This window comes from Alternaria triticimaculans (genome assembly GCF_023758025.1).
Source record: "Alternaria triticimaculans strain BMP 0046 chromosome Unknown scaffold_5, whole genome shotgun sequence".
Taxonomy (NCBI): Eukaryota; Fungi; Ascomycota; class Dothideomycetes; order Pleosporales; family Pleosporaceae; genus Alternaria; species Alternaria triticimaculans.
In genome coordinates this window covers 371,479-393,445 of record NW_026055962.1, presented here as the reverse complement: position 1 = coordinate 393,445, position 21,967 = coordinate 371,479, and the positions used below count along the sequence as shown (strand labels likewise).

Here is a 21,967-nt window from a genome sequence, read left to right as displayed (position 1 = left end):
GATATTTCCTGCGCCATTATTGAGTTGTTGAGACAGGCCTGGGTATTTGGCGCTGTAAGGTATATGGGTAGAGCGGTATCGTGGTGTAGCCTTGTAGACAGGAAAGTGAGAGAGTGTGTGGAGGTGCGGACAATGCCTAAAATAATCGTGAGAAGCGATAGAGTGTTTGCGCGGCCGTGCGCTAGGCCGCACACCCAACCTAGGTATCTGCTCGTCTTGTTCATGCTTCCTAAGGTCGCCTTCACAAGTATTTCCAATGCCGTTGGCAATAAAGAATGATTGCACGTGCTGACTTGGAGAAAAGGCTGGTAGTTGTAATGCTGAACACTTTCTGATCATCTGGAGAGATGGATAATATATGGCACATTGTTAATCTCTGAAACTTTTCCGACGTAAACATCCGCCAAACTCATCTGAGTTACTCTGCTTCGCCTGTAGTCTTTGCAGCCTATTCGTTTGACTTCGTAAAAGCAATCACCCTCCACCCTCCATACGATGGTCAAAACCCAATCCACCTTGTCTCAGTGATATTTGACACTGCTCAACCCAATGAAAGCATCCCATGTCATGACTCTAACACCAGGCTTATAGTTTCGCAGTAACGTACACAATGTCCGAAGGCAGGCATGGTTGTACTCCGTTGATTCGAGCTCTTTTCCAGCTAAGTTGATCTTGATTTCCTCTAGACCTCGGAAATAGGTAAGCTGTGACAATAAATCCGTGGGTCTGCAAAGGATTACAATGTTGTATGAAATCCTGATCACTCTGATGGCTTGGATTCCTCTTGTACTGGCGGACGCTGTGAAGGCAGGGATGGAGGTGTGTCCGAGGAAGTTGAAGGTGTTGAGACTATACGCTAGAGTTGCTGCCTCTGCGTTGACTTGAGAGCACGTCTTTAACAATGCAAAAGCAAGGGCGTCTTTCTGCTTATAAAGACGTGACTTGCGATTGCGTGTCACCGGCTCTGTATATATTCCTATCCCGAGAACATGACCGCCCAATGCGTAGTTGTAGATTTGATTCCGAAGCTCGGCCGGTAGACGGAGGAGAGGAGAGTTGCGCTGATTTGCCGCCGTGCTATCTCAATATTAGTTCATGTACTTCCTGCGCATACTGACTCTCGTAGACTGCATACATGTGAGCGCGCGCAGCGTTGGCTGCTGTCCTTCGCCCCATCTTGGCAGGTGTACTGGGAAGTTTTGTTGCTGACGTGCGGGTGAAGCTGTGTTGTGTTGTGATCTAAGTAGTTGGTAAGTGAGAGACAGCCCTGAAGAGCTTGGACCCGTAGGAGTGGAGTTGAGGCCCAAAACAGCAAGAGCAATGAGGAAGTTTGTCTGCGCAACCCGGCGCTGGGACGCTAGTACAAGTTCGATACGAACTCAAGGCAAGCTGTGCATGCCGCATGCATACCCTGATGTCATTTAAGTTATTGCACCGTTAAGAGTGGTTACATACGTGTCGCATCTTACTTCGTATATGCAACTGAGTCTGAACAGGCAAATACCTTCTTGAGGTAGTGTATACCTCCAGCTCGATAACATTGTTGTACAACCGCGAACATTTCTGGTGTGCTCAACCCAACTTATCCTTCGATTATGACAGTAACACCCGGTTTCATGCGCTTCATCGTCTCCGCCAGCATCCCAATATCCTGTTGCTCGCCGATAGCACTCAGCAGTGAAGGAACCCTCGCTTTCTCGATAACCACCGTCTGCAAGCCTTCCAGTTTCTCCAACCGTATTGACCCTCCATTGTTCCCAAAGTTCCAGAAGGAACGCTTCAGCAAACCACACCTACGAGGTTTGAGCTGAATGGTACGTATGAATTTAAGTTGGGCGGGGGAGCATCGTAAGAGAAAGTAGCGCATGGCGAGCTCGTGATCGAATGCAAAGACGCAGTAAGGGTACTGTAGCATGGCAGCTTCTTCGGAGATCTGCTTGCAGACGAGTAGTAGACCAATGGTACTTTCCAGTAGGAGGGGTCGCAGTAGGATCTCGTGAACCTGGCCGCTCAACACGTATCTAGCACAGATGAGAGGGTTAGTGTATGTTCGTAATTTTTCTGAGCGATGCAAGAGAAGGTCTATTCACTTGTAGATCTCATTTCGCATCTCGGCTGGAAGTTGCAGAAGAGGGGACTCGATAGCGTTGCGCGTAGTTATATTTGTGTTCTCTTCATGCGACGACAGAGCTGCCGAGTGCTCATCGGCTGCGCGCGTCGCGTCCGCCATCGTGGTCGATGTGTCGGTGCTAAGAGTGATGGAATTAGGAAGTTGCATTCCGAGCATGGAATCACTGGCTAGGACAGCCAGCGCTATAGGAAAGAAGAACTGAGGGTCCATTGCGCTAAGCCGTAAGTCGACTGCTCGCTCATTCACCGGGGATTCACCCAGTCTCGAATTTGGGTCGTTGAGTAGGTAACGAGGGTATTCTACCAAAACTAAACTAATTCGCCCAGTCGAACCCTCTAATTTAGACTTTGCGATTGCCAACGACCTCGGGAAGAAGGAGCCACTCAAGGCTGCCGCGATAGTGACAACGCAAACGACGCTGTAACTACCCGCAGCTGAACGTCTCAGCAACTAATATTTGCCACATCAGTCACACAAAAGCTAGCGTGCGCCTGACCATATCCTACTACTCCAGACGATGAAGCTCAAACGCCAACTCAACATCCTTGGGCGCGAATTTCAGAAGCCTAGGACCCAATCCAGCCTCTATCCGCTTGAGCGCCGCAATCTCCGACGGACGGAACGAGGACTTGGAAGAAGTTCCTACCACAACAGCGATGTGAATGTACTTTAACCCCGTCAACGTACTCAAATTCTGAACACGCTTCAAGTCAAAGTCTCCAATATCGTTCGGCCTGCTTGAATATTCCATAGCCTTCACATGAAAGAAGAGCTTGGTGATGGCTCCAGTTTGAGATGATGTAATGCGGTTTTTCAGAGCGGTGAGAGCGAAGTCGTTATAGTACCAAAACCGATTGATCCCAGAAAATGGAACTAGTGCAGTTTCGGTATAGATCTGCCGGCATGTCGACTGAAGCGCGACAAAGGGACTATCCTCTTTTAGACCGCCTGGTAGATTGGTGCGTGTGATTCTGACTTTTGAACCGTGCCAGGATGCTACATCTAGGAAATCCTTGGGCCCTACCTCCAAATGTGTCTCGTGGAGAGCTGTACCGGCTGAAGAATTGAGCAGTCTGATGCGGTTCGTGATCCGCGACAATTCCTGCTTGGTGTACTCTCCATAATCCACACGCCTCGATTTGATGAAGATGCTGAAGCCACGCATGGCTTCGGCAAATATCTGATTGCGGATCTCGCCCGTCAATGCTAGGAGCCTGGAGGACTGGGCATTGAGTTGGTATATCGTCTTAGCCTCTTCTGATTGTGGTGTAACGTTCAGCATGCCGTCCTCTAGCAGCCGTATGTCCGGCCTTGGTGCAGTTTCTTGTTCGATTGACTTGTGCAATCGCAACAGCCGAAAGAAGGACTGGAGTGCATTGTCATCGTCCGTCAGGCCAAGAAGCTGGAGCGAAGGTGACGCTGACGTGTAGCTGTATGTGTCGTCGTTGATATGCACTATCGCCAGAGCGTCGTCGTACAGTTCAAACGTATCTAACGCCTGATCTATGTTCCGTTCTTCGCGAAGGCGCTTTTCTTCCTTTTCCCTTACAAGATCACTTGTGTCGTTTAGATCGCGATACCCCATGCCGATGTGTAAATAGTCCATCTCAGTTGAGGCCATGTTAAGTTGTAGGTGTTTGAGGGTAGGTCAGTATGTCATCCGTCTTCTGAGTTGGATGTCGGGGCCGGTGAGGAGAGGAGTCAGCAAGGAATGTCAGACTGGGTTGTATAGAGAAAGAGAAGACGCTAAGGTGCGCGTTACATATTTGTCAACCGTTAACTCACTGCAGTGTGTGCGATTTGATATTCTGGTTCCCTTCTATCCCATCTATGGTACTGCGATGACGCAGAACGAGACGAGCCACTCATGACTCCCGCAATACATCAACCACATACGCAAAGGTACTCCTCATCAAATGAGAGAGATCGCAATCCTCAGACTCACACTTAGTGGATACACGCTCAATTGCACGCCGCCTCGGCAGCGCTGTGATTGCACGTCGAGTCTCAAAGGTCATATATCAGCGTTTCAACGAACACGTTGCGTGCCCGTATACTTTACCTGCATTTTCCAGCCAGCCATCTAGCAGTCCTTGCTCTTTTGATAACGCAGAAGAAAAGAACAGTAGAGTGGATCATACAAAAAGAAATGGCAAGCCCAATAACATCATGTGGATAGTGGCGAGGAGATCGAAACGTTAACTCTCACTCCACTAACAGGAAGAATGGAATACGCGCCTTCTGAAGAGGGAAAGAGAAGTAGAAAATAACTTAAAATGTACATTGCCTTGGAATTCAGCCAGCGTTCGTTTTCCTGTCAATGTAGACTGCAGTACACTTGTTCGGGTCCTTCCTTATCTCAGGTGCTCCTGGCTATTGAAGGCCAGCACCGTATACAATGGTATAGATGTGATTTTTTGTCGCCAACGCGCGCAACAGCGAGAGACTGGATGAAGAGAAGCCATTTCCTAGGCGTCCTATAACGGACGGCACACCAGAGCAGACCTGAAACACGCCGGTAATTGCGGCACGAATAAGCAAACAAGGGTGAACTTCCGCTGTTCAATCTATATGATTCAATGGCTGCGAAAGTAGGAAAATCGAAAAAGATGGTGTGCGACAACAAACGAGATCCCCACCGCGAAGCCGTTAGCTGCAGGCTGCATGACATTGTTCTCCGCGTTGATCTCCGCAGTCCGGCTATCCCTTCTGGTGGCTGATCGAGGTGGGGCGTCGCGGGACCCCTGCATAAACAACACCTTGCGATGGAGAGACCGGGGGCTCTTGCGGTCCATATGGGAGCCTGCTGCCCTCAATGTTGTGGTTCCCCTTTCACCTTCCCCACCGCTTTTGGGTACATAATCTTACGCGCGTCCGGCCGCGATTGTTTACTCACAACATTTGTATCACCACAGCCATCACACCCCACTTGACCCGCCACCACACTCGCCCCGGTATACATACGCACAACAGCAATTAGCTAAACAGCTACTACTATACAAGGCGTCATGACGCTCCGCGACACATACACCAGGTTCCTGGCGACGCCCTCTTCGGGCGCGCTGGCGGACAATGCCTCGCTCCACTATGTCACCACCACGACCAGCATCAACGACGCGACCGCCATCATCAAGCACCTGTCTGTTCAGGAGAAGCTCCTGAAGAAGACCAAGGAGAAAGTGCTCAACGCGATTGAGGGCGGCAATGGCCTGAGTATCGACGTTGAAACGACTATCGAGTTCGTCAACGGTGGCGGCGCATACCTGCCAGGCCTGGATGACAATTTCGTCACCGACCGAACTGTGACGTTCCCTATGGTATGTGCCTGACTCAATCCACGTCCTCCCACCTCACTCAAAGAGGAAACCGAACATCTGAAGCCTACATTGACGCTCAGGTTTCTACTTTGCGTATTCTACCACTATGTAGTCTGCAGACCTGTTCGGTTTCGTCTTTGATGGGGTGCACGCCTTCTCCACGCGTTTACTGACACTGACAGGTGCACATGGTCCACTTTGACAAGTCGGGCAAGATTACACAGATCCGCCAGTACTGGGACCAGGGCTCTCTGCTCAAGCAGATCGACGTCATTGGTGCGCGCTCTCGCAACTGGCCCATCCGCGACAGCAGCGAACAGATCCGCCTCATCACATCCAACGCGGCAGCTGCACAGACCGAATCGAGCGCGTCGTCGCGGCCCTCAACCTCAGCTTCACGAGGCGCAGATGAAGTCTCCATCAGCTCCCGTTCGAGGGGATCAACGAACAATGCCATGAACGACCCGCACGCATCGCTCGCCCTGTTTGCGCCTCGCGAGGTTGACACTGAGGAGCGGGAGTCGCGCAGCTCTGGGCCGGCAGCGCCCCGGGCTCAGTCTGCGAAGCCGCCTCCACGCGAGTACTCTGAGCTGTTCGCTGGCGCAGGGGGCGACTCACCGTCTCCTTCGCCCCAGCGCATCCCAGCCAAAGCAGGTAGCGGAAAGAACTTCAAGGCCAACCGATTGTTTGAAGAGGAAGAAGACGAGCACCCAGTCGCCCCGATGAGCATCAAGACGAGCTCCAAGAAGTACGACCACTTCACGTTTGGCGAAGGCGAGGAGACACCCAAGGTACGAGACACTGCGCGACCATCCAAGCACGACCAGAACCGCAACAGGAACGACGCCCACTGGGACTTTGACGACTTCGCCACCCCGAACAAGTCAAAGCCCAAGACGCTTCCTAATGCCGTTCGTCACTTTGGCTGGAGCGACGATGAGGTTGGTGAACACTATCAGCCAGAGGCGGAGGTTGCTACATCTCTGTCTCTTGCTACCCAGCTGAACCCCTGCTAACATATACCCACCACAGGACACCTCCCCCGTCCGCCGCCCCATCGTGCACAAGGCGCGCCCCGACCAAGACGCCCACTTCGACTTCGTCGACGAAGGCACACCCGAGGGCCAGCGCAAAGCCGCACCCACTAAGGGCGGACGCAGCAACAAAGGCCAAGGCCTCTACGAAGACCACGTCACGGACAAGACGGACGAAACCAGCGGCGACAACAGCGATGCAAGGCGCGCCCTGAACGATGTAACGCAGTCCAAGACGCAGACGCGCAACTCCATGAAGACACACTGGGGCACGCACGCTGACTCACCAGAGAACCGCGGCATAAACATCGCGGGTAATGGTATGGGTGGGCGCAAGGGCACAGAAGCTGCGTGGTCGCTCTTCGAGGAGAGCCCTGTTAAGAAGGAGAACAACAATGGTGCTGGTATTAAGACGGAGGGCGATGGCATGGGTGGTAGGAAGGGTGCGGACAAGTCATTCTGGGACTTTTAGGCGGCGTCCCAACCGCACAACCCACGGCTGTCGTTTACAGTACCTGCTGACGAGCGGCTGTTGAGGTTTTGAGGAGTGCACATACTGGAGCGGTGTTCCAGCGCTGCGTTTGTGTATCAGGTTGTTGTTGGCTTGTGTATTCTTGTCATCTTCTCATACCGCCGCTTCTATCTGCCTTTCCATTTGTCAATCTGCTTGTAAAGGGCATTCAGCATGGCAGTAGGTTGGATGGACATTGGCGTGGACGACTGGCCATGAGGGCTCATGCTGTAGCATAGTGACCACACCTTTGATATCAGACAAGGCATGTAAGAATAAAGAGATTTTTCACTGAATTGTCGTCGTCAAACTTTGATCTTATCAAGTGACCGTTATGAGCCAAGTGTATGTAACTGTCTCGACAACTCGAATGTTCTGACTATCGTACATTCCACCGTTGAGTAGCGGACTCGTCTGGTCTTCATCCAACCGTCCAGACCGAGAGAGCTGATCGTACTCATTTCGATTTCGCTACCCTCAAGACATAGAACCCGTATCCTCATTCCTAGTGAAAACAATCTCAACTTCATCCCCCACCCTCCCTTTATCCATATCCCCATCCCAAGGATCAAACGTGATATCAGCCTTCAATCCCCATCTCCTTCCCAACCTCTTCCTTTCTTCATACGAAGTCCTCGCTCGCATTCCCTCCCACACAGCGCGGAACGCTTCGCCCTCCCCTTCCCTCTCGACCTCCTGTCCTTCCTCTGGGTTATCGAACCAGACTCCCAAGTCCACAATACGTCGCAAGTCGTCTGTTGGTTCCATAGACGCCCAGATATCAACTGGCGCGTACTTGACACGCACCTCTTGTAACGGCGTCGAAGATGACGTACCGCTCTCATGCGCAGAAGTGAGCATGAGAAGGGCGTGGACGCAGACTTGAACCCAGTACCGTATTTTAAGGGGTAAAGCGAAGCCTGGTCGCGAGACGCTGCGGCTTTGGTGTGAGCCGCGGGATATAAATCGCAGAGGGAGTGTTATGCTGCTTAGGTTGAACGTCGGCGAGGCGAGGTATGTGAAGAGGGGTGTAACTTCCATGGAGACGAGGAGGTCGAGTTTCGTGGCTATGTCTGCGGCGGAGGCTTCGCGGACGGGGTCGAGCGTTGGGTCGGCGAAGGGGTAGTGGTTTGAGAAGCCGAAGGGGTCGTTTGCGTTGGGGGGTTGTGTGGTGGCTGGCTGGCGGAAGGATGGGTATAGCGATGCGTTGGAGGCGTCGTATATGTTGTCGTCGTAGGATCCGCCTTCGTGGTCGTATTCGTCGTAGTGGCCGCTGTAGTAGGCGCCTCGTATGTAGTCGACATCGACTTCCTCTTGGTCATGCTCCCAGTGCCACACGTCCCTTCCTTCTTCGCGGTCAGGTGGGTAGCGTTGCAGGTTGGGCAGGTTTTCCCAGTCCAGCTCTATCTTCTTTAGCCATTTCAGCCATTGTCTGCCGGGTCCATTGGGTTCTTCGATCTTTTCTAGCAGCGCTTTGAGAACAAATGGTCCGCAGCTGAGGTAGACGGTGTGATTTTTGAACAGGATCTCGAGGGCTTCACGGGCGACTTGACGGTTGAGGAGGAAGTATTGGTGGCGGGTTATGAGGAGGATGGCAGCAGCGCTGGGTTTGAAATATTTCAGGTGACGACGCTCAATGGCCCGGTCAACGCTGAACTCTTGCGCAGCGAAAGTGTAGTCATATGTCTATATTGCCGTCAGCCTAAGATCCAACGGAGTGGCGGCAGAGATGTGTACTTGATCCCGCAGCTCTCGTGGAAGCCTGAGGAAGGGGAAAACATGCGATGGCACGGCGTCCTCACGTTCAACATGCTCGGCATCAACAGGCACGGCGGATGCGGTGGCGTCCATGGTGCCTGCTCACAATTCACGCGTGCTTTTCGTGTTGCGAACCAAGCTTTGCCCCGCAGCGCTATCTGCATCGTGACGATCTTCACGTGATTGTGGTGGTCGCTTCGCATCCCCGCCCGCAATTGCCCATCCCTGTCTTGTGGCGAGGCCGCGGCGCAGCTAGCACCTGGATCAGGCAGGCGCTTGACATGTCCCATGGATGAACGGGCCGATTCCTGTCTGTAATGACCGTCATCTTCGTAGCGTATCCGTACTGTCGGGTTGGCAGCAAATCGCGAGGCCAGGCACGTAGAAATACCTTGGGTACTGTGTAGAGTCTTCGAGGTTTACTCATCTCGTGCCAACATCGTACGGTAATCGTGCCTGAGGCATTTTTGCTACCCAATGCCACCCAAATCGATCGAGGTACAGTCATCTTAGGCTTCGGTTGGTACCGAGGCGAAATGCTTGCGCTGGTAGTTGCACTACTTCGAGGTAAACCTCCGTTCAACAACCATACTGCTCCGGTAGTCATGACCGAGATGAGCTTTCAGTGTAACTGCAATCTACGAGTAACCGTTGCAGCGCCGTTCGGATCCGGCAATTACAACAATATTGCCTTCAGGTACGCGACCGCTGCTGTGCTGCCGAGCTTCAGGGGCCTTGCAGCCGGAATGTCACCAAGCCTCAGATCATCGGAGCATGTCACTGCAATGTCCGTCTAATGATGTACTGCAAGGGAGGCACGGGAGCCTTACCGACTGGTCTTGTCTGCCGATAGACTTTGAGCGCGTAACGACCCACCTGGGGTAGTCCTGCATTGTGTTACGGTCCGCGCCCCAACAGTTCCACTTACCAACGGATACCAACTGCTGGCAGGTTGACGCGTCCGAGTACAACATCTGTCCTTCAAGCCTGCTTTTGGAGGTAGCTGGCGTGCTGATAACGTGTCGCGCCTGTGCAACCTAGAGGCACGCGCGTTCGATGATGCATGTCCATCGGTGGCTTGGATCGAACAACGACATTGACAGACACAAAACCTGAATCATGTATGTCCTTTGAGAGCACAAGAAACCGTTCGTTCCTGGTATGGTCCACGTTCACAGCAACATGGAAACCATCGCCCGGGCACTGCCCCAAAAGCGTGCCATACAAGCTGCAGACACAACAGCATGTAAGCCTTATATCTCTTACAGCCTAGCAATGCTGTGACCATAGCTAAGCCTTCCAGATCTTTCGATGCAGAGTTGAACCATAGAAACAAACGAACACCCATGTTGTTGAGCTCACAGGCCGACGGCCCTCAACGTGGTGAATGGTAAGTTCTGCAAACTTGAATTACGGTTGGCTTGACCGTGGATTCATGTGGGATCCGGAGTTGGCTCCTCAGCCACCGTTGCTCAATCAGAGCACTGGAGGACCAAACATGCATTGGCACCTGACACAAGACCGTTACGTTGTGAACCTGGTCGTCGGGTCTGCGTGTGGTAGCACCGCCAGACCGAGTACAGTGCGAGGAGGCGGCGATATCGCCATGTGGTGTAGAGTAGCTTGACCGGCTTGGACCGACTACGTGATACTGATCCAAAGGATGCGTAAAGATGGACATGTTTCGGCAGCAGTTGCCGTCTGCAGTCCAGTTTCAATGGTCATAGTCGTTCTAGGCAGATACATTCCAAGTAGGTTAGCCGATCGTGTGATCCTTTGTCTGAGACAACACCGCGGTCGTGGTGGGTGATCGTAGAGACATGAGTGATGTTGGTCATTACTGTGACGAGTTGAGTCGCTGATATGGTTCAGGGCTTCCAATGGCGGCTACAAAGAACATGGAACTCACAGTTCAACAATAATCGATGGAAGATTGCTGTACAGAGGCTGGTTGTCCGAGATGGCAGCGACGTCGATGCTCACATGGTGTCCCGTGTAACCTGGTCGATGGATGCGGGTTCCAAGGGTTCAGCATCATGTGCATTGCAGGTTCCAAGAAGCAGAAGTAGGGATGAACGTAACGGTCACAGACGATCTGCCCTGTCGACCAAAGAGCGATGGAGTAAAAGTGGACAGGAGCAAGGGGTGGGTTTATTACCAAGGGTACAGAGGAGGCACAGCGCCTGTGTGACCGCGGAGGATAATTGGCAGGGCAAAAGAGGCTATGGGCGGCGGGAGTTCTGGCAGAAGTCGGGCCAGGAGGACTGGTTAATGGAGCGGGATGATTGCCATGCGGGAAGCAGGGTTCGGGAGCGCCGTGCCCTGCAGACTTGTGAAGCTCAGTGCATCAGTGCATCCATCGGAACAAAGCGACGATGGGGGCAGTGTCGGTGGCCCCGGAGACGCGAAGTGTGGATATGTTCAGTAGTCGTTCTGTACCGTGGTCTCGCACAGCGCTAGCCGGCCAAGTATGGCCATGTTGTTTGGCATGGGCACGGGCTAAGGCGACTACTGCATGCCGGCAGCGAATGCAGGCTACAGAAGGATGCGCGCGCTGCAGGCGGCCATGAGGGATCGGCGCAGGAGGACAGCGTCGCAGAATTTGCTTTTGCTCGGCGCTTTGGCCGGTTGGGTAGCAGGCGTGGAGGGCTAGTGACCTCGTGGCGGTACAGCGGGCGGCGGGATAGCAACACGGGTTTGGCTAAAGTGACGACAAACTACAAGGCCCTGCCATGCTCGCCGCCCGTGTCTGCTGCTCGCGGGGCTCAGGATGCCGTGCCTGCGCATGCGTCTGCTCTGCACGCTGGAGCGGAACGAACCTCTGGCTGCCACAGCCGGGCGGAGTGGCCCCTCGCGGGTCGGTGGTGGCAGAGGGAATTGCTGTCATGGGCACCGCCATATGACAAGTGCACCAGTTCGCGCGCGGAGGCAGGGAGCCCATATTAAGTGCAGCTAGCCGCCGCTAGACGGGCAGCTTAAGATACACGAGGCCTCGATTGAACGATTTCCCACGTGCGGCCGGCTCACCTCTGGGCACCGCCATATCCATTAATTGGCTGGCTCCCTGGCTGCCCTTGCGACTCGTCAAGACTCAACCGTCGCCTCTAGCTTTCTGTTGCGCCGCACCTCCTCCACTTTCCAGAGGTCCCTTCCCAACGTCGTACGACGTCCCTACGGCTAGACCGCCGGCTGCCCGCTGCTTTGTTGTGCTCCTTGCTGCCCTCCGCCCCAGGACATGTACTCGACCCGGTAGTCTGCTGACTGCTGCTCTCCTTCCCCACGCGCGCAAACCAGAGTCTCTCGACTTTGTCCTCGTCGCCGTGTCAACTGGTACCATCTCGACCCACCACGCCCCAGAGCCGCCCCAGCTGGCCAATTCTCACCACGACGCCTCGCTCGACGCCCACGTCGTGCACTCGTCTTTTAGGGCGCCTCCATCGTGTCAATTCCAGATCCCGCCCTCTGGACGCCGTGTCCCATCTAGCCTGGGCAAAGGCACCTTTGTATTGTCCCTGCTGCAGCGTCCGCCGACTAGGGAGAGCACGGCAGCCGCATCTCTAGCTCTCGTGGAGTTTTTGCCAGGAACCTTGTTTGCTTTTGTCTCGACTCGTACCGCCAAAAGAAGTCATTGACGCCGGGCACCCTCGCAGCTGCCACTCCTGCAAGACACGGCCATCGCTCCTGCCCTTCTCGCGGTAATCGGCGTGGATCGTTACCTTGCGCTTGCCATTAGAGTTGGGACGGTCTTGGCGCTCCATTCGTCGTGCCCCACTTCAACCCAACTGCCATCTTTACTTTCAGGGAGGAACGAACCATATCCCGTGCGGCCTCGCTGCCCGTTACCCTTACCACGCCCTGCATCCTCTTCCACTCCACGCCCCGGCCACTACCCTTACCCAAGCTTTCCTTCCCGGGACTCGGCCCTCTTTTACTCTTACTTCTCCATCTTTCCCACCTGGCCCATCTACGATTGCCGAAAGTGACCAAAACCACTTGCTCTGGCAAACGTCATTATTCCGCGCCTCACTGGCTCCACTATCTCACCCGTTCGAGTGTGGACATCATCACGAGCCCAAAGCCCTCTCGCTACCACTAACGGCGGGCACGCACGACTATTTTATAAGGTACCTCGTGCGCCGCCTCCATATCCATGAACTCTGTTTCTCAGCGCACGACGCCGCACGCAAACATGTCGCAGAACAACATGCAAAACAACATCACTCAGGGCCAGCAATCTCTGCCGCCACTGTCCTCACTCACCAACCGTCTACCTACGGCTGAGCCGACCCCGGCACAGCCCAGGCAGCACTCAGAAGCACGCGAGGTTCGCGACTCAGGCAATTGGTCTCTTGCCCAAAGCAAACGTGAGTTCTCACGATACCTATCATCTGCACGTTGTTGACACGCTTTGTAGATTCATCAACTATGTCCCAGTCCTTGGGACTACACGTGCAAACACTACTCAACCCTTCCGATGATTCCCCATCAAGAAGTTCGATACCCGAGACGCCATCATCGGCGAGGTATCCATCTGGCCTCTCCCAGTCGTCTCAGGTACGCATTTCATGATCGCCTATAAACTCGTCTAACATAGCAGTAGCATGGTGTTCTACCTCCGCTCAACCAAGGTTTCGACAGCCGGCTCAGTATCGATGCCGGCTCTCATTTCGACTCTCGACGCAGCAGCGTAGACAGTCGGATGAACGCTACCATGGGTCATCTATCCATTCACCCGCAGTCACCATACGAGAGCCAAAATGCGTCCCGAGTCTCGCTTGTCTCGAACCTCCAGCAGCAACGCGGCATCACAAATCCTGATTCGCGCCCTAACGGCACTTCTCCTCTGTCACCTAATCGTGCTGCTCCGCGTGCCAACCATCCCCCTCGACGCGCTCCGGTCATTAATCCCAACCCCAGGAGCGTGTCTGGCATGCCGGACCCCATGGCGGCGGCTCCAACTAAGGGTTTTGCTTGGGCGTTTCCCGCAGATGATTACGACCACGAAGAGAAGAGGACGTCTAGCAGCGGCGAGTCTAGCGTAGACCGATCCAACGCCCCTTCGCGTCAAGGCAGCTTCGCGACGTCGGTCAACAGCAGCATCTTCACCACAGACTCCAAGCTACCACCCGGTCAACAACGACTGAATGATGGCACGCCTCCCTACTCTCATCCTTCATCAGACGTACTGACTAGTTCAGACATCCCTAGCACTCATCATCACTCCATGCAACATCGCAGCGTGACTAGCCTGCAGAATGTTGATCCCACCAACCCGCTTGCGCCTGGGAGTGGAAGTTATAGCAGGACCCCTGAGCTTCGCGTCAGCCACAAGATGGCAGAGAGGAAGCGTCGTAGTGAGATGAAGAACCTGTTCGACGATCTCAATGGCATCCTTCCCAACAGCCCAGGCAGCAAGTCATCCAAGTGGGAGATTCTCACCAAGGGTAAGTTCACTCATGAATCGCTATATACGTTTGACTGACGTGTCTTTAGCTATTGAATACGTCACCAGCCTGACCCGCGCACATCAAAGCGCTCGCGAAGAGATCAGCCGCTTGCGACCTGATGCAGAATACTGTCGTCGGGCCCAGGAGGAGAACGAGCTCCTCCGAGCAGAATTGAACGCCGTGTGGAACGCTCTCCGTCGCGTCGATCCATCCAACTCTCATGTCTACGGAAGTATGACAGGCCAGTTCGCACAAGGACAACCCGCAACTCCTGCGTCCGGGACCAACGTCCTTCCACCGTTACAGCAACAGCAGCAGCAGCAGCAACAGCAACAGCAAGGGCTCTCGCAACAGCCACCACCATCGCAGGCTCAGTGGGGACCACCGCCGCATGGAGGCTCTATGCAGGGACCGATGCAAGGTGTCGAGTTTGGCGGTATGCGGCCCTACGAGCACCCTCACCGTTGAAGCAACCCTTCTTCACATCACTGTCGTCTTGCATGAGCAACGCGGCTGCTCAAGCCACTCGAGTCTTGACCTTCACTGGACTGTATTTCTGGGTCTGTTTTCCGCCTTACATCGTGAGGCTTCATTTCAGCGTTTTCTGTTTATTACTTCTACACCAACGGACGGGTACACGGTTTAGCCGACTCTGTTCGGACCTAGGACTAGCTGTCCCACCAACAACGGGTTCAATTATTTACCGGCTTTGTTTCACGACCTTTCAGCATCGAATGTATTATGACACGATCCTATGCGACATCATCGGCATACTCGACACCCCTAGAGGGTCTTTCCTTTGTTCACCTACCGGATCGTAGGACGGCGTTATATGGGGCGGCTTACACCTTTGGAGTGAGAGGGCAAGGAAAGCTTCTCGGAGAAAGGTCGGGAAAAAAAGTATATGTCATGAATCACTAAATCGGTGAATCGGGTTCCTCATGTCGGCTCCAAGAGTGGGATCTTCGGCCATAGCAGGCGTACGGTTGGGCTTTGGGTCATTCTCCAGCGATTAATCAGTCTTTCAGTCGGATTTGGCTTCATCACTGCATGTAACCCGGGACTTTGGTCCCCGTCCCCGCCATCGTTCTACACGTGGACATGTATCTGCAACCAAGGAGGGCCATGTTTCTCAAACATGCATTGTCAGCTATTAGCGGGGGACCTACCACAAATTCTTTAACATGGATCGTCGCTGCAGGTTTGCGCGACCGAACTATACCCACACACCCTCTCTCGTTATCGCTCACTGCACTTGTACTGTTGTTGATCAAGTATATTGGAGATTCCAAATCCCCGGGTCGTCACGCTCGCCTCTTGCCGGATCTTGCCGACACGTGTAAGCATGGCTGCCTGACATACTGCAGTTAAGTTTCAGTGATGGTGCTGTCGTTGTTTCGATGATCTGTTGTTCTGACTGACAGGCGACGGAAGGCTGTTTGCCGCTGTACTAATGACTCGTATCTCGTCAATATTCCCCGATCCCCCATCATCCCCTTTATCTTTGCGCGCCATGCTGTTCTTCAACATACGCTTGACTAACCTCGCTTTCGCTTGTTTGTTCACTACCACAAAGTTTAGGTCTGCATCTCCACAGCCACACTCATACACTAGATATTCTGCGACTTGCAATGTTTGCGCGTGGTGGCGTGGCACGGCGTGGTAGTTCTCTTGGTTGCTTGGTTTCTCGGTGAGTTTGACATTGGCGGGGGGTTGGCATTCGATGGAAGGAGCAGGTGGAGTGCACTTCGTTCGACACGAGGTTCATAACTGCGCCGCAGCACGTGGGTTTCGGGATGTGGAGTTGCAGTTCCGCCATGTGGAGTACCTCTTTGGACATGACTTGACACTTTGACATGACTTGTAGCTACAGGATAGGCAAAAGGGTGCTGGAGTGCATATGTGTCAGGTAGCCGCGAGGTAAATTACAGTTTGCGACTAGACTGAATCATGTTAGTGCGCGGTCGGTAGGGAATGCCGAAGCCCTGAAGTGGCAGTGTGCGCGACGGCTAGGGCAAAAGGGAAAGTGAGTTTTCCGTAGACCTGGTGTGGCTGGTGACGGTGGGGTGGTAAGTTTGGGGTGGGGAGATGGGGACTTGCTGTGTATATTCGTCTGCTTGTGGTGATCGGTGTTGATCTACGGGTCACGGTGTTTTCTAGGAGAATTGTTTAGGTCCGAGATAGAGTCATATTGGCTTGACTTGGAATGGTGATGTGATCCATATACATAGTTTGTCTGGGGAGCATGCTGTAGTCACTAGACTGATTAGAGTAATATAAAGGCGAGGATCACAGCACGGAAAGCTCGATAGGACAGTTCACATCATGACGTTAACTAGTAGATGCCGAATTAAATGCGAAGCGAAAAATGGCGATCGCAAGACGCCGGAAGGGTATAATTAAAATATACAATCTAACCATCATCATAGAAGAAATCTCTTCAAAGGAGAAAGAGATGAAAACATTACACTACCCACGATGCAAGATAGTATCCAACGGGTTCTTGGGTTCACCAATCGTTTCCTTTTGCACCTGTTTCTTCTGCTTCTTCGTCATAAGGCCCTTGGCCTTGATACCACGTTCTTTTCGTAGTTTCTTGAGCGCCTCTTCGGTCATTTCTTGACGGAGGATTTGTTCAACGACGAGCTTCTTGCGACTGCGCTTGTCGCCGCGGCCGATGATGATGCCCGCGGTGATGTTGCATGTTAGACTGCAACTTAGGATGATGGCGGTGACTTCCTTAGGGCGGTCTTTGTAGTAGATACCCCAGGTGGTACCTCCCAGTGCGCACTGGAACATGGAGTGGAAGTCGAGAAGGACGATGATGGTGATGAGGAGGCGGATGGAAAAGGCGTGGTGGGTGTATGTCTCGTGGGGCCGGTAGAAGGTATGTGACTTCTCCAGCTTGCTTTGGTGGTGCTCGAGTTTCTTCTGCTCTTCGGCAGTGAGGACGGGGGCCTCTACGCCTTCTTGTTCTGCTTCGTCTGTTTCCCAAGCGTTGGATCGCGGCATGGTCGGTAGTTCGTTGTGATCTTTCAACTCTTGTAGTCCTCGTTCTTTACGTAGCCGCCAGGTCTTGTGCGCGTAGTAAGCGACAAAAGCCATGTGGTATGTGTCGACGATGCGGAAGGGGAACATGGTGATTCCAACAACACAGAACAAGGCAGTAAGGACCTGGTCAGCAATCTCGACGAAGTATGCCTGGCGATCACCAACGTAAATCCAGCCAATGAGGAAGAGCACCCATGCTGCTCCCCAGAAGGTGATAAGGAAGAAGTACAGAGTGACGAGGAATCCAAGGGGGTTACGAACATAACGTCCGAACCCCTTCATACTCCGCTTGAATCTTGCGCGTCGAGAGTGGAGAAGATGCCGTACGTGGTCGTCCAGAGCTTCCTTCTCCTCGTCGGTCCATCCTGTCAATGAAGCACCATGTGGCAGTACGGCGTAGTGATGGCCAGCACCTTCCTCCAGAGTCGAAAGATTCGAGTCGATAGTGTTGTTTCTTCGCAATTCTCCGCGGCCTCCGCGCGCGGCTTGTTCTACTTCGCCTTGTTGTGTCATCTCAGGGAGTTGGTCTTCCTCGCGTCTGGCCCCTCTAGCCGTGCCCATCTCTTCGTCCGAGGAGTCTGATGTCGTCTGCCCAAGATCGTATGTGGGCTGGCGGTTGTAGAGCCAGGGTAGATTGGGCAAGAACAGCGAGTTCTGAACGTTATTCAGTGTAGTGAGGGCAGATATCTCGGGGTCTAGACTCTGTTAGCTGATACCCCAATGTAGCATACTCTGGGGTTACTGACCGATGACATCAAGCACATCGACAACATTGTTGCCCATCATGTTCTGGTTTGGGTCCTTCTGATGCCGCCGCATGTGGAAAGCGGAGGACTGGCGAGTCATCCCTCTTCGTGCATTGTTTGCGGTCGGCGGACCATTACCGATAGCAGGGTTTGCTGTCGCCGTGCCATCTTCATATAGCGGCTGTAGATGGGGGCCCGTTAATTGACGCCTCAGGCTATCGTCGGCGACCATGGCGGCTGGAGGTGGGCGCGGTTCAGAACTACTTCGTCTTCGGCCGGCTTGCCATGTGCTGTCGGATCCCGGTACTGGCGCTGGGTCAGGTGTGGGTTGGGGAGTATTTACGCTTGGCTGATGTGAAGGTCTTCTTATACGAATCGACGAACTGCGCAGGCGCTGGATAGGATTCGAGGTAGGCGCGTGTGGTTGGGAGGGTTGAGTGGACGGTATGTGGGTCGTTGTGGTGACGGCAGGGTGTGTGATAGTGGTCGACTGTGGCCCAAAATGGTGCACGCTCGTTCCCTGTTGTCCGGGTGCGGTGGATGTCGTGGTGGTGGTAGTGTAGGGGCCAGAGGTAGTGGTGGTCGAAGTTGACGACGACGCCAACGGTCGTCCCTGCTCGTGTGGGCCTTGATCCATAACTGCAGCGGTTGCGACGAGAGTGCCCCAGGAAGGGAAGCAGTTTGGGCGAGAGTGCGGCGTTGGGGTCAAGTAGTGTCTTGCTAAGCGTGCAGCGAGCGATCCGGCCGCGACCGACGCAATTAGTTCATTGTTCAGTCAGCAGCGTGTCTCCGCAATCCGTCGTGAGAACAAGGTTAGGAGCGCGCCGTGATAGGAAAGCGGCGCGTTGGCACGGCGATAATAACGGGTTTGAGGAATAGGAGCGTGAGAGGGGTCTTGGAAAACACAGTCAAGCTTTCCTTGCACGCGCGGGTTGTCAACCAGCCGCGTGGTAGTGCTTCGGCTAGGGCGGCTTCGTTGAGGATCCGAGTGGCTGCATGCCATCCCTCCAGCAATCAGCTCTGACGTCATACCTCATATTTCTTCAACTGCAGAGATATCTGGGGTTGCTGACGCCTGCATGAGAAGGATGGACTAAGCATGGCTGACGCCCAATGCTTGATCATATGAGCCCTGCACGTCGCTGTCGCTGCAGCCACATTCTCTGCAGAGGAGCCACCAAGAAGCAATTAGTCGCATTGCGCAGACTCTGCCAGTTGTGCGCAGAAACAGTGGGCTTTCAAGACATGCATTATTGTTATGCCACCCTGGTCGACCTCAACAAATGTCAAATGTCGCTTGCAGGCCGGTTTGGGGGAGCAGCGTCTGGACTCACAGCCACAGGGCTGAAACACGGCCCAGCTGGTCGCGCCTAGGCCAGCGTTGACGTAGCTGTGGATCCCAGCTACGCATCCGTACCTGAGCCATGATGCCTTCCGACATCCACAATAATCTATACCTATAGCATCCTTATCGCATTCATCTCTCCAAAATGAAAGCGGCACGCGCCCTTGTTCCAGCCTTTCTGGCAGCCAGCCGCGTCGCTGCTATGCCACAGCGCAGCGCGCCGCAACAAGCTATACTCGACGCGTCGACGAAGCATCTCGCCAAACCACTTGGTGTAGGCCACTTCAGCGAGTGGAGTCGTGCCACAAAGAAGGAGTTCCTGGTAGACTGGCAGGCCGGTAGGGAGGATGAGTGGACCATGGTAATGGGCAATGAAGGCGGTGATATGGACTCCATGACCGCGGCGCTCACTTGGGCCTACCATCTTGAACACTCCACCGAACACACCGACAAGCCTATGAAAGCCATTGCACTCCTTCAGACACCGTCACATGCACTTGATCTGCGACCGGAGAACAGGTTGGCCCTCGACAATTCGCAAATGACGCCTGGCCATGAGGACTTGTTGACGCTGGATGAGCTACCTGAGGACCCCGAGACTCTGGGTAAGAAGCTTAAGGGCATCGTCCTGGTCGACCATGGCAGCCCTCTACGAAAGTGGAACGAGGCAAAGATCCTCAGCATCTTTGACCACCACAAAGACCGCGGCACTGCTCCCGACGCTGAACCCCGTGTCTTCGAAGTAGCAGCAAGCTGCACTACACTTGTCGCCCGCCAGATGCTCGATGAGCTCGAGAAATTAGACGAAGAATACCACATGCCGCATGAACTGCTCGAGCTAGTCCTCAGCGCCATTGCCATCGACTCTGGCGGCCTGTCAGGCAAGAAGACGACCAAGACCGACATCGAAGTCTCCAAGCGCGTCCTCGCACGCAGCAACTGGAAGAAGGACAGCCTCGAAGACGTCATGGAGGATCTCGACGACGAGCTCAGCAAGGCACAAAAGGATATTGACAACCTTGGTCTGCGCGACCTGTTGCGCCGAGACTGGAAGGGCGACATCATTGATACCCCCTCCCCGCGCACTCCTACCGTGAGCATTGGCTTCGCCTCGATTCCATACTCCATGGATGAGCAGATTTTGAAGACCGACTTTGCGGAACTCTTTGGTAAGTCTTGACTCCCTTCTAAACCCATTCTTAAAGTACAATCCAACTAACTCACCCCAGACTGGTTCGCCGTCCATGCCGCCTGGACCGCCGAAGCCGGCGTCGACATCTCCATCACACTCAACAAGTACAAGAAGCACTACAAAGACGGCGAGAAGGAGAAGATCCGCGAAGTTGTCCTCACCGTCCGCGACGACGTCCGCATCGACCAGGACCAAGCCGACTCGCTCTTCAAGACCGTCAAGGAGGCGTTGGAGAATAACGAGGAGGGAATTGATTTCCAGCCGTGGCACCGTGCGGATCAGTTGGCGCCTAGGCAGATGGTGTGGACGCACAAGAGTAGTGCGGGTAGGAAGGTTATTAGGCCGATTGTTGAGGAGGCGGTTATGAAGTGGGATTAAGGGTGGACCTGGACGGGGCTTTGATACCTATGTGAAGACGAGTCATTATGAAATGTACCTATCAATCCACATATACTCCAGCCGTATACATGATGATCTGTGATATAAGTTGGACAGGATGCTCAACGTGTATCCTTCACGGTAGGTTCTGGTCCATGGGGTACGCTCTGAGGATGACAAAACTCAGGCGCCGTTGCTGCATACACTGTATTTGTTCTCACAAAGTGAACGGCAATGAAGATCATGTATGCTTCACCCAGAAAAAAACATCCAGGGCTTCCTCAATACATCTTACAAATGGCACTGATAGATGGCGAAATCCATGCAGTGTTGCTGCATACATGATATTGATGCCCAACAAGTGGGTAAGCTCCAGGACAATGTATATCTCAACCCGGAGTATAGCAATGCGGCTTCTTTATACGTTTCATGTCAGTGGCATTAGTCGATACCAGAATACGTGCAGCGTTGCTGCTTACACAGTACTGAATCTTGGCAAGTAGGAGGTATCCAGGGTGATGTATGCTTAAATCTACGAAGTGATACACGCCTTTCCCTATACAATTCTTGCGAACAACATCGGTGCATGCTAGAACCCAAATCATGTTACCGCATACACGGTATCAAACATGGACAAGTACGCAGTATCGAAGCTGATGTATACATCTGGCAGTACCAATGGAGAAAGGCATAGCCGCTGGGTTGCAGCATACGTCCTCTTCACTCTCAACAATTGAGCGGTTTCCAGAGCAATGTATACGTCTGGCAGCCCCGATTAACGGCAGTATCCACATCGGACTACCGCATACATAGTATTCAAAGTCAACAAATAGAGGGTATCTAGGACAATGTATGCTCCCTGCAGCACTGGCAGACGCTATTATCAACGTCAAGTTGCCGCATACACAGTGTTATATATCGGCGAATGCATGGTGTCCAAGGTCAAGTATACTTCTGGTAGCCCCGATCAACGGCAGTAGCTAGTTGGGATTGCCGCATACATTGTGTTGAACTTGAAGAACTAGATAGCGTCCAAGTTGATGTATACTCCTGGCAG

At 53.5% G+C, this 21,967-nt stretch overlaps 7 protein-coding genes across 7 annotated transcripts; 3 read left to right on the top strand and 4 right to left on the bottom strand.

Annotated features, from left to right (window-relative positions):
* Window positions 1-1,582: 1,582 nt before the first annotated feature.
* J4E78_004457 (uncharacterized protein) lies at window positions 1,583-2,230 on the bottom strand (the record flags this gene model as incomplete). Its single annotated transcript, XM_049365086.1, has 2 exons — window positions 1,583-2,009; window positions 2,091-2,230. 2 exons carry the CDS (start codon window positions 2,228-2,230, stop codon window positions 1,583-1,585), a joined length of 567 nt encoding a protein of 188 aa, XP_049222887.1.
* Window positions 2,231-2,636: 406 nt separating this feature from the next.
* J4E78_004456 (uncharacterized protein) lies at window positions 2,637-3,752 on the bottom strand (the record flags this gene model as incomplete). The annotated part of the gene is made up of 1 exon (XM_049365085.1): window positions 2,637-3,752. One exon carries the CDS (start codon window positions 3,750-3,752, stop codon window positions 2,637-2,639), a length of 1,116 nt encoding a protein of 371 aa, XP_049222886.1.
* A 1,387-nt stretch (window positions 3,753-5,139) lies between these two features.
* J4E78_004455 (uncharacterized protein) lies at window positions 5,140-6,954 on the top strand (the record flags this gene model as incomplete). Its single annotated transcript, XM_049365084.1, has 3 exons — window positions 5,140-5,448; window positions 5,631-6,389; window positions 6,481-6,954. The coding sequence occupies 3 exons, from the start codon at window positions 5,140-5,142 to the stop codon at window positions 6,952-6,954; spliced, it is 1,542 nt and encodes a 513-aa protein (XP_049222885.1).
* A 516-nt stretch (window positions 6,955-7,470) lies between these two features.
* Window positions 7,471-8,844, bottom strand: J4E78_004454 (uncharacterized protein; the record flags this gene model as incomplete). The annotated part of the gene is made up of 2 exons (XM_049365083.1): window positions 7,471-8,679; window positions 8,731-8,844. The coding sequence occupies 2 exons, from the start codon at window positions 8,842-8,844 to the stop codon at window positions 7,471-7,473; spliced, it is 1,323 nt and encodes a 440-aa protein (XP_049222884.1).
* A 4,618-nt stretch (window positions 8,845-13,462) lies between these two features.
* Window positions 13,463-14,666, top strand: J4E78_004453 (uncharacterized protein; the record flags this gene model as incomplete). Its single annotated transcript, XM_049365082.1, has 3 exons — window positions 13,463-13,466; window positions 13,521-14,195; window positions 14,245-14,666. 3 exons carry the CDS (start codon window positions 13,463-13,465, stop codon window positions 14,664-14,666), a joined length of 1,101 nt encoding a protein of 366 aa, XP_049222883.1.
* Window positions 14,667-16,667: 2,001 nt separating this feature from the next.
* J4E78_004452 (uncharacterized protein) lies at window positions 16,668-18,068 on the bottom strand (the record flags this gene model as incomplete). The annotated part of the gene is made up of 2 exons (XM_049365081.1): window positions 16,668-17,944; window positions 17,996-18,068. 2 exons carry the CDS (start codon window positions 18,066-18,068, stop codon window positions 16,668-16,670), a joined length of 1,350 nt encoding a protein of 449 aa, XP_049222882.1.
* Window positions 18,069-19,485: 1,417 nt separating this feature from the next.
* On the top strand, window positions 19,486-20,910 carry J4E78_004451 (uncharacterized protein; the record flags this gene model as incomplete). Its single annotated transcript, XM_049365080.1, has 2 exons — window positions 19,486-20,509; window positions 20,570-20,910. The coding sequence occupies 2 exons, from the start codon at window positions 19,486-19,488 to the stop codon at window positions 20,908-20,910; spliced, it is 1,365 nt and encodes a 454-aa protein (XP_049222881.1).
* Window positions 20,911-21,967: the final 1,057 nt, after the last annotated feature.